The sequence below is a fragment of the Syngnathus typhle genome, linkage group LG15, assembly GCF_033458585.1.
Source record: "Syngnathus typhle isolate RoL2023-S1 ecotype Sweden linkage group LG15, RoL_Styp_1.0, whole genome shotgun sequence".
Lineage (NCBI taxonomy): Eukaryota > Metazoa > Chordata > Actinopteri > Syngnathiformes > Syngnathidae > Syngnathus > Syngnathus typhle.
The window spans coordinates 9,045,066-9,057,147 of record NC_083752.1 but is presented as its reverse complement, the minus strand read 5'-3'; the positions used below and the strand labels follow the sequence as shown (position 1 = coordinate 9,057,147).

Genomic DNA, 12,082 nt, shown 5'->3' with positions numbered 1-12,082 from the left:
ATGGTGCATAAGCTTTTGGGAATGATCCATCCATCCCTTCTCTATACGGCTTGTCCTCACTCTAACTTTGCTTCTTGAATGTTATAACTTGTAGGAACGGATAGCTAAGTGGCATACTCGCCAAACTTGTGATTGACTGGCGACTAGTCCAAGGAGTGTCCCACCTCTCGCCAGTCAGCTAGGAGAAGCTCCAGCTCACCCGTGATCTGATGACCCACCCAATGTCTTTTTACAGCGGGCAGATGTATTTACCACAGTGGTTCCACAAGCCAGCCCCCCCCCCCCCCCTCCACGGCAAAAAAAATCAATGACCCTATTTCTGAATGCAAACATCCCTTCCAAAAAACGCTAATTTTCAACATGCGTTAAATACACATTAGCCACTTAAGCAACAATCAGAAAATAATACAAACGCTTCATTTCCATTGGCTACTGGTAAATCTGCCTTGAAAAGTAGCCAGCCTGATCTTTCCTAACAAATATTTTGCTGATGCCACTTGATTATGACTGATAGCCAGTGGACCTAAAACAATTAAAAAAAGGTTTTGCTTTGCTTTTAGCTTCTGGATACCATAAAACAATTATTTGTGTTTGTTTTAATGCAAATCAGGTGACACAAAGTAATGCATGCCATACATGCATGCCTCCACATTCTAGTTAGTGCAACTCAGTTGAATGTTGTAAACGTACTATCAAGTTTGCTTCACTCTGTAGGATTAATGGGCTCTTCATTATACCAACTCAATCCATATGCTTATTACTTTTTATTTCCACAAAGCACGTGTTATTTGCATAGCCTGTTCAGTTGAATTGTGTAGAACTATTCAGAACATGCCCCCAACAAGCTGAATGCCAGTCCAGCAGTTCAGCCATGCTTCACTATTCTAGGGCCATAAAATCCAGATGAAATATTCAGTGAGGTCCAAGAGAAGAGAAGCGCCAAGCAAACAAATAATTTGCTGAGCCAACCAGGTCCGGACAGAAGTGTAACAGGGGCCCCTTCACTGGGTTGAATAGCAGCAATAATATTAGAGCCTTTTTAACACAGAAGTGATGACAGACTACCGTTTTTTCCGTGTATAGTGCGCCCCCATGTATAGTACGCACCCCTAAAAATGGCATGCTGATGCTGGAAAAAAGCTTGTACCCATGTATAATACGCACCCAATTTTTATGAATTTTTAAAAATTTATTTATTTATTTTTTTTAAGTCCCAATGATCGTCACACACGCAGGGAGGCAATGGGTCCCATTTTTATAGTCTTTGGTATGGTCTTAACTAGGCTGGATGTAATTTTTTTTGTTGGCGATGATTTCTCCGACTGCCCGTAAACGCACCACCGCGCACGGGAAAGAGGCGGCTCTGTATGGGAGAGACGTTGAAGAGGAATAAAAACACCCTTGGAAACCAAAACTTGCCCCTCGTCGTGACTCGGAGCCGCAACAAATGTTTCGGATTTGTGTAGGGTACATTGTGAGACAGCAAACGAGCAGGTGATCGAGCAAGCCTTGTCTGATACGAGAGCATTGCGGTCGCATGGAGCGTGTTTGAAGTGAACAGCAGAGAAGAAAGGAACAAGGCAAAGTGTTGTGAAATAAAATGCACAGAACGGATGCGCAAGACACGTCAGCTATATAAAGAGCGAGAGTTGTTTTCTTCCTATTAGTTTCAATTCACAGTTTAATTAGCAGTTTCAATCAGCAAATAACAAAATGCGTATTACAGGTAATATTTTATTTCACAACACTTTGCCTTGTTCCTTTGGTGTTAAGACTAAAACACAAAGGCGCTCTTTAAGCAATGCGACAGTGAGCGCCCGGCGCGCTGCGGTTGCGCGACCGCACCAAATTAAGATCCCTGCGCAGTGCGCACTGAGGTCCACTTAAATTCTAGAAAGTACATCAGGACTTTAAAAATATCTTCTAAATTTCAGCGACGGCTCTGTCACACTAATCGACCAGCGCGGTGCAGTTGGGCGGTCGGCGGCGCGCTACGGTTGAGCGTTCTCTCTCGCGCTCTCTCCCTCGCTCTCTCTCGCTCTCGCACACACGCAAACCGGATATCATACGGAGGCCGCCATTACAGATGCGCAGAACGGATGCGCAAGACACGTCAGCTATATAAAGAGCGAGAGTTCAGTTTTCTACCTAAATCCGTATTACAGGTAATATTTTATTTCACAACACTTTGCCTTGTTCCTTTCTTCTCTGCTGTTCACTTCAAACACGCTCCATGCGACCGCAATGCTCTCGTATCAGACAAGGCTTGCTCGATCACCTGCTCGTTTGCTGTCTCACAATGTACCCTACACAAATCCGAAACATTTGTTGCGGCTCCGAGTCACGACGAGGGGCAAGTTTTGGTTTCCAAGGGTGTTTTTATTCTTCTTCAACGTCTCTCCCATACAGAGCCGCCTCTTTCCCGTGCGCGGTGGTGCGTTTACGGGCAGTCGGAGAAATCAACGCCAACAAAAAAAATTACATCCAGCCTAGTTAAGACCATACCAAAGACTATAAAAATGGGACCCATTGCCTCCCTGCGTGTGTGACGATCATTGGGACTTAAAAAAACAAACAAAAAAAAACAAAACAAATATTTAAAAAAAAATTAAAAAATTTTTTGTACCCATGTATAATGCGCACCCCAGATTTTAGGACAATAAATTAGTTAAATTTTGCGCACTATACACGGAAAAAAACGGTACTTTGTTATTAATTATCAAAGACAAGAAAATGCAGGTATTTTTTTATTTTTTATGTCTCAGGCCAAATATGGAATAGAAATTCAGATTGCTGGTCTAAAAGTGGTTGTGCAGTTGGTTAATGAGCAGTCATGGATATACTCTGGCCCATCCAGCCAGTAGAGATAGGCCAGGGGTCCCCAACCCAGGTCCGTGGGTCACTTGGTACCGGGCCGCCAAGCCGCACAGAAAAAAAAGCTTCTTTTTTTTTTATCGATGATCAATTAATTCAGGGTCAAGACGCTCGTCCCGGTCATGTGCCATTTACTCCCGGGAACCGTGTCAGAAAGCTCGGTGCACACTCACAAGTGCATGTGCGTACTCAGTAGTAAGTAGTAATTTCATCTATCAGTGCCGAATTTCGAGTGTCGGCTGTGACGTCAATATTCTCGTAATTCGCGCGCTGAGTTTTCAGATACGGTTTTACGCTAATGCTACCCACAAACCTTCCCCTGGAATCCTTCCATTAAAATGAGTGGCCCGAAGAAAAGAAAGGTGCACACTGAGTGCCGAATGTTAAAAAAGAGTGGACAATTTGGCTCGACCTACGTGTGTGAGAAGACGTTCAGCCACATGAACGTCAACAAAGCCCGTCACAGATCTAGGTTAACGGACCGACACCTCGGCTCTATCCTAAGAATTACCACAACAAATTTTACTCCAGACTATGAGGCACTAGCAAAAAAGGGAAACCAACAATACTATTGATTCCTTTATTACTTTATTAAGATGTATTCTTTCACTGATTCTTCAAGATGATGAATTTGGTCAGAATGTTTGCCGTTGGATGTGATTTCGCCTCATTCATAAATCTGACCTGTAGGCGCTGAAGTGATGGAAAATGTTATTCATCATAACAGTGGCGTATTTAATAAGAATCACTGATAGTAGTTTTTTGGTGAAATATTTTTTTAATGCTGTTAATAAATGCATTTGTTTTCAAAAAGCTTTTTTTTAATATCCATGCTTTAGTATCTACTAAAAGTAAAAACCTTTTATACAGACCTTTACATGTCATTTATATTACTTCACACAAACACTACATCCATCTGCTCCTGGTTCGGCCCCCCGGTCAATATTTAGAACCCAATTCGGCCCGCAAGTCAAAAAGTTTGGCCACCCCCTGGTGTAGAATAACGTGTGAAGGCCATCGCCTTCACACAATAAAGTGAATGGTGTAGAATAACATATGCGTGAAGGCCATCGCCTTCACACAATAATAATAATAGTGCATGGTGTAGAATAACATATGTGTGAAGGCCATCGCCTTCATACAATTGGCGATCCTTTCCCAATTACATCCATCGGTTCAGGTCAAGACGCTCGTCTCGGTCACGTGACATGTCACCTCAGTCGAGCCCGCGAAGTAAGGACATTTTCTAAATCTTCTATTAGCGAAGACAGGTGAGTACTTGTCAATCTCTATTTTTTCACATGGGGATGGGTTAAATGCAGAGGACAAATTTCACCACACCCAGATGTGAGTGTGACGATCATTGGGACTTTAACTTTTAACTTTTTTAAATTAAATATGAGCAAGAAACAGAGATGTTTGGAAAGCTTCTTCGGAAAGGGAGAAAAGCCCAATGAGGAGCAGGAAGAAGAAGAGGCTACGACTTCTAAGGAAAGGAAAGCTGCATTGAAAAGAACATTTCTGGCGTCCTACTTAAAATATCGATTTATCGCCACAGGTGACTGACGCGCCAAGCCCACTCTGCATAATATGTGGCAACAGGCTTGCTAACGAGGCAATGAAGCTTTCAAAACCGCTTCGGAACATGGAGACCAAGCATCCTGTATTAAAAGACAGACCTTAACCACTTCGGGTGTCATTGTCTCCGATTACCCCTAGATGGGACCGGCTCGTTTCTGAGAAACGAGCTCAGCGCTCCCACTAATTCAACGTAATGGTGAGTTTTATTTTTATGTCGTTTATACTTGTTTTTATGCCAGTCGTATCATTTTATTTCATCGTATTTATATATTTATTATAAATGTATTATTTATTTATATAAATGTATTATTTATTTATTTATATAAAGGCCGGTCCGCGAAAATATTTCTGACACGTAACCGGTCCGTGGCGCAAAAAAGGTTGGGGACCACTGAGATAGGCAACAGCTCACCAGACTCTAATGATGACAAGCACTATAAATACTGGATGGATGGATGTTGAAAAGAGATTTTTGGCTAACCAAAATATAGTCACCTTAAGAGAGCTAGGATTTTTTTCATCAGGGGCCATTAGTTACCAAAGTTATCTCAGGGGGTTAATTTCAAAGCTGGCAGTGGCCCCGCCCTTTTCTAGTTCCTCCAGTGCTTCAGGGAGAAAATTCAGGGCCAAAGCCATCTACATTGTCATCAAGCTTTCTTTGTGATCGCCACCTCCAACAGCCCTGCTCTTACATTTACGAGTTGATGTAGCAAGCAGCGGTTAACCGGGCAAATTGTGTCAAACAGCGGCAATTTGTGGACACTGATGTAGATAAAAACTGTTGTTGAGGTGAACCGAAGCCTTACATACATTTATTTTGTTCCTAAAATAGTAAAATAAACATTAGGATTTAATACAAATAACTTTCAAATTTGGAATTAGTTTCATCCCGATGTGCACACAGGTTCCGGAATTGTCACCTGGATAAAAATAGGTGACGAAATGTCTTCAAAAAACAACAACCCCTCACGAATGGTGCCTCAGTGATGTAACAAACACAAATTGAGTCATTTGCAATACATTGTGCAGTTATAGGAGTAGAATGTTGAATGCAAGGGACAACAGCCGGACATAAATGAAGCCCGACTACTCACGGTGATACTGGGGCCGAACCCGGAACCAGGCTGAGGGCTGGCGGCGCTGATGTAGTTGCCCACAGCCGAATCCTGGCTGCTGGGTCCGTAAAGGTCGGCCACAGGCCCTGGGCTGTTGGTGCCGTGGAAACCTCCGGGTCTTGACTGGTTGGCAACTGCATACAAACACGACATGGAGCGGAGAAGATCAGAATAACGTCGTGACCAGCTGTCAGCTACTTGCATTCCATTAAACCAATAGAAGTCATTACTGGATTCATGAGAACTGATGCCTCATTTTCTGATTTGTTTCAATTGACGTGAAAAGAATACTAAATCCAGTATGACATTCTATTCATGTTAATGCAACATGCTGTCTTGTATTATTCGCATCCATAACATGCAGAACACAAAGCAAGCACACTGCTAGAAACTCCCAGCATGCTTAGCAACTTCAATATGGTTGCTGTGTAAAATGCTAACATGCATAATGAGTAGGAAGACTTGTCAACAAGGACAGTGACGCACCGTTGGATAGTTTGCTTTCCCCATTCGAGCGGCAGAGTTTATTGCCTCTTTGTTTTATTGTACGCCCTGATCACGACGAGTACCGAGTACAAAAACAGGGCCATTACTTCTGAAAGCACTTTGAGCTGTGTGTCAACTTGTCAGTCCTCAGCAGTAACTTCACGAGTAAAACGTGCATGAGACAAGAGATAGAAGGCATCGGGGGAAATATAAAAGCTTGACCCGCGTTCATTTGCGGGTCCAAACTCAGGGGATGGAAAAAGAAACACTGTACACGACTTACCGCCTTTGACCTGCAAGTAAGAGCAAGTCAGACTAATGAAACGGCTTTCGACAATCCAGACGAATACTAAAGGCTTATAACAGCGGGACTATAGGAACGGAAGGGGTAGGGGAGGCGGGGGCAGCTGGGGAGAGAGGAAAATGTGAATCTCTTCACAGCAATCTCATCTGCTGTCAGCTCCAACATGCCCCTTTGTCTGGCCCTCATTCTTAGATGGCAAAAAGCTGCTTTCTCAGAAAAAAAACACCTCAAAACGCTTGATCTCATACTCAGAAACTCAGTGGAATCTGTGTATCTGTCGGGACAATACAATTTAGCTGCAGGATGTACTGTTAATGTTAAACCTGCGTTCTCAGTGTAAGCAATTTGACTAAATGCAACACGACTGCAAACTGCTTCTGGTGGACTGACTGTAAGCACTAAACAACTAGAGCAGCCCGTGCTTTTCTTTTGTCTGCAAACACCCGAGTAGGCTCCCTGCCGTCTCATATTGTTCTGTCTACTGCAATTGTGCATATATAGGTCATCATTTGTATATAGTACATACTGAAAAGTCAAACAAAATGGAAATCATTTCATCAGTTAGGAGATGTTAAGCTCTAACGTGTTAAAAATATTAATGTAAACACAAAGCTTTCAATGAATTCAAGTGCCTTGTCGGAAATTCTCATAGGCACACATTCTGCAGCGATTTTGTGCTCTTACTAAGGCCTTTCCCCCTCCACAATCTGCCCTTCTATAAAGCTACATACCTCAATGTAGACAATTACATACCCACTGTACAATATGTTTTTTAAATGTAAGTAATCCGAATCGTGCTGTGCTGCTGAAAGAATAGCTCATACAATAAAAGAAAAAGGTCTCTCTGGTGCAAGGGATGCTGTGATAACACACGATCTGTATAATATGAAGCAGCACAGGTTTAGAACTCATCTGTGGAGTTGACCCTATACAGCCTGTCTGTGTTTCTGCTGTTTGCTGAGCTCCATTTTGTAAGCAGGCGGCTGTAGTAAATGCCAACATCTGCTTGAGGCAGCTGGCTAACGTGCTATTAGAGGAAGTTTTGGACTTGTCCTCCGGCCTGCAAAGGCCACACTTCCCCCCATGGCTTTCGTCATCCTTTTACTTCTACTAGTGAAGGTGAAGTCCCGACTTTGAGTCTTTTGCTAGGAACAAGTGCGTCACAGTCTCTGGAGGCGTGGCGGCTAAGCACCATGTGTAGGTCACCACTGTCGCCTACAATGAGACGCTGCTGTCCACTAAATCAAAGTCCTTTACTTAACAATAGGTACTGGTGGGTGGCCATGCCAGAGAGGACAGGAACATAGACAGATAATGTAGGCGAGTACTGTATGACTAGAGCACTATTGTTTTGAGAATCATGCTCCCTCAAAGGAGCTACAACATATTTTACACATTGGGTTCAACTTCTCATGGGACAATATGTAGTATTTTCTTCAGGCAGCTCTCATGATAGTGACAATGAATATATCATCATATTGCATTTGCTTGGTGAGTTGAGTCATAATATAGAATTATAATAACAAACATGACAACATGTTAATGGTAAAAAATATCATCTACTGATTTTTTGGCCAGAAAGAAATAATTTAGCATTCCGCATGAATATGATGGAGCCTATTTGGTTTTGTGGGCCACATACATTCGTGTGGTGAGCCAGATATGGCCCCTGGGTCTCGAATTTGACCCCATGATCTAGACAGTGAAATGTCTGTGGGCTGTGGACTTAATATAAATGTGTATCTTAAAATTCACAAGTAAATAAGACCCAAAAATGATGTAATGCTAATTTACTGGTCCAACTATAATTCACAAACGCACATTAAAAAAACAAACATTTTATTGTACAATCCAGACACATCTGAAAATGGCTTGAGAGCCAAGTGACATTCATGACATCCATCAGAAGTCATAGCGCTCACATGCAAGTGGTGAATAACATTCTGTGCAAAGCCCTTGTGTGCAAGCAGGGGCTGCAATACAACTTCTCAAAGAATTCATCAGGAGGGGAGACATGCATTTTCTCAGCCAGGTTCAAGACAGGTTAATTGTTCAGTTTTTTCTTGAAATGGGTCAGGGGCGTTGTTTATTGACAAACGCTGGAGAAAATCAAAACAAAACAAAAACAAAGAACGGAGAAAGTAAAAGATCTGCCATCTGCATGGGAGAATGTCATGAATCAAAGTGAAGAGTTTGAAAAACGGTTAAGATTGATACGCTTATACAAACCTGGGTTCTTAAACTGATCCGGGCTGTGTAGGTGCTGGAGGGGGGAGTTGCAGGCGGAGGTGGCATGCTCACTGTGCAGCATCTGAGCCGCCTGGGGCCCCAGGGAGGCATAGTCAGCAAAGGAGCAGGGGCCCCCCCTTTGGTCACCGGGTGCCGAGTAAAACCCATAATCGGGGAGGCCTGAGAGATACAGTAAAGGTGGGGAGGGGACTCCATCATTGTGGATCAATCAACTCTGTCAAAGTCAATGTCCAGGTTTTCGATCAGTTTCTCCTTGTTCTTGTTGATAGCCCCCTCTCTCCCTTCCCTGCCCAGCCGCAGCTCACGTTTGAGACGCTCAGCCACATCCTAAATGTCTACGCAATTATTCCTCTCCTAGCCCTGGCGAATAATTAATTAATTAATTAATTATCTATGTATGTATGTATGTATGTATGTATGTATGTATGTATGTATGTATGTATGTATGTATGTATGTATGTATGTATGTATGTATGTATGTATGTATGTATGTATGTATGTATGTATGTATGTATGTATGTATGTATGTATGTATGTATGTATGTATGTATGTATTTATTTATTTATTTATTTATTTATTTTTCCCTCGCCGAATTGACCGACGTCGCGCGTGTGTTTTTGTGCAATCATTACGGAGTGAGATGAAACTGAGGAATCATTAAAACACAGGTCAATACATTCTCATTTCAAACAGACAATTCTCTGTTGACATACCTGAAGGAAGCCTGAATGAAAGAAACACAAAGCACACCAATCAATAATGAATTTAATGGCTCCTCTTGGCGATGATAAGGTGTGTATGTGAATGAAATACAAATACATGGGTGTTGTGATCCAAGCATGCCCCCCTCCTTCTAATAATGCTCCCTCCGACACAGATGGTGGATTATCAACAGTTTAGAAAATGTCATTCAGCTGACATTTATTGCATGTCCTCTTCATCGGAGACAAGCTGCTCTTGGAAAGAGGGCAATTAAAGCAAACGTCCTCCTCACGCCTCTTTTAGATAGCAGCAGCCTTAATCTACTCAGGAGGGACCGCCCGATGACACCAACTTCTCCCTTCACTCTCGCTGCTGGTGTTTGTCTTTTTATTTGGCCTGCGGAGCAAAGCGCCATTCAAAGCCACTTCACCTCTACCCACTCGGAATGATCAAGTCCACTTGTGCCAAATGGAACGAGAGCGACAGCCATGTTTCTCCCGCCAGGGCTTTCTAGCACTCCCACCTCGGCACTCGCGGCCTGTCGGCCCACTTGTCAAATTATAGGATCCGAATGCAGCAGGCTTCCCACGTACGTCACATAATGCCTGACACATTGAAGAAAGCTCAAGAGCCAATCATTACATTTAGTTTCAAAAATGTCACAGAACATTGATTGGCCTTGCTAATGAGGGGAAGCTGGATCAATGGAATCATTTTCATGGAGGGTAAAAATATTTGACAATAGAACTAAACTATGTTAGGGGGGAATATTTGTGGAATACTAAACATCCCGAGGCACTCTTCTTTTCACACTAAATTTACTCAAGTAACTTTTGAGTGGAATTGTACATTGCCAGAGTAGTTTGATGCTATATTTTCTCATGCTATTTAATCAGAATGTGACTTTGGACTCGTGCTCTATGTATCCAAAAAGCCCAACGAAACAAAGTTACATTCTCATTGACATTCATTCATTAAATGAATGTTATTTTACAACAATAAACGCTGCTACACCAAATGTTACAACAATGAAAAATAGGTAGCCCACGATTCAAAATATAAAATACTTGCACTGCATATTCTATTGTTGGCTATTAACAGGCTGCTGGACAAAAAGTGCTTCTCAGATACTCATGCACAAACACGCCAGCCTGTTCTCGGAGCTATATATTTTCATCAGCGGCTATCTGATCCGTTATGCAGGACAAGACTGGGCAGATTGTGCTCACAGCTGCAGAAGTATCAGCGATCATATCAGAGAGCCGTGGACCGTCCCATTATTAATATTCACGCAATCTATCCAGAACAATGGGCCTTTCTTGGGCTCCTTTTTTTTCAGTGGCCACTAATTGGATGTAATTACTCATCTCCAAAACAAATGAGCGTGCTGAGGTTGCCTTGGAGACTAGATCAGGGGACCCAGCAGTGCGAATCATTCACAGGGCTTCATTTATACTGATAATTATCTCGCCTCCACAACCCCCACCACCAACTTTCCCTCCTGCCCGCCCTCAGTGACCAAAGCCGGCTGAGCGGCGGCGGGGAGGGTCCTGCAGTCATCTGTTTCTGACATCAGGGCGGCACGCTCGGAGTGGATAAATGTCCTGCTCTGCTTGCCACTTTGCCAGGTGACTGCCTTTAAGGAGGAATCTTCAACCTTGAAAGCGCTGCAGCCCTTTTTGTCCCTCACTAGTAGGAACATGAAACTAATCACGCTGACGCTAAAATATAACATCATATACAACCACCACTTTCTCTGCAAGTTGAGTTTTCCAGGGCTCATTTGGAGCTGCTGCACTCTCAAAACTGATAGACAGTCCTCTTAACACTGGCATCACAACCTGTACTTGTAATTTTGTCCCATACCACTGCAATCAGAACTGATTGCAAAGAAAGTGACTTTTTTCTCTCTCTGCACTTAAGCTACTCTATGTGAGGAATTTTATTAGACATAACTAATTGATATTCACTCACCCACCACTGGCTACACCTGCACAATGAGATCTCTTACAAGAGTTGCAACAAACATTCCTCTTGTACAAAGACATTTTTTTTCACTTGTTTAGGTACTGTTTTTTCTGCGTTATCCTATCCTATCCTATCTTATCCTATCTTATCTTATCCTATCTTATCCTATCTTATCCTATCTTATCCTATCTTATCCTATCTTATCCTACCTTATCCTACCCTATCCTACCCTATCCTACCCTATCCTACCCTACCCTACCCTACCCTACCCTACCCTACCCTACCCTACCCTACCCTACCCTACCCTACCCTACCCTACCCTACCCTACCCTATCCTACCCTATCCTATTTTTTTTTATTTACATGCAGAATTTATGGCTTTTTGCAGAGGTTCACCTGCGCATATTCCCTTGTGATGATCAAACAGCTCTGCTCTTTTCGACAAGGAACCCTCCTTGGTGAAGTCACGCCTCTGCCTTTGTTACAGTGCTAGTTCGAGTACTTGGTGGCCATCAAAGCACATCACCCTAGAGAAGATGTCAATAAAGCTGACATGCTGCTTCTCAAATCAGCATTGTATTGTGGGGCTCCCGTAATTAGCTTTTCCATTTTCACCAATGTCATTTAAAAACCGAGTGATATCAACTAACAGCTCTTTTTGCCGTCTTGCCTTGCTTTCACTTTCCATTTGAAATAATCTTTTCAGAACCAACGGCTGAGTAATTAACAGCACTAGACAGCCTTTTCAGAGCGCACAGACATTTCATAAATAATACATATTTAATGTCTTGTCATTTTGTG

At 42.7% G+C, this 12,082-nt stretch overlaps 1 protein-coding gene across 9 annotated transcripts in view; it reads right to left on the bottom strand.

Annotated features, from left to right (window-relative positions):
* The window catches only part of LOC133168388 (RNA-binding protein Musashi homolog 2), a 201,697-nt gene that overhangs the window by 10,502 nt on the left and 179,113 nt on the right, over nucleotides 1–12,082 (bottom strand). For 6 of the 9 annotated variants that reach the window (XM_061299922.1, XM_061299923.1, XM_061299925.1 and 3 more), the window contains exons 12-13: nucleotides 8,590–8,769; nucleotides 5,550–5,704 (exon numbers count right to left, since the gene is read on the bottom strand). In XM_061299922.1, coding sequence (XP_061155906.1) covers nucleotides 5,550–5,704; nucleotides 8,590–8,769 — 335 coding nt within the window. The remainder of the gene's footprint in view (nucleotides 1–5,549; nucleotides 5,705–8,589; nucleotides 8,770–12,082) is intronic. The other 3 variants (XM_061299928.1, XM_061299929.1, XM_061299930.1) reach the window with 1 other exon arrangement.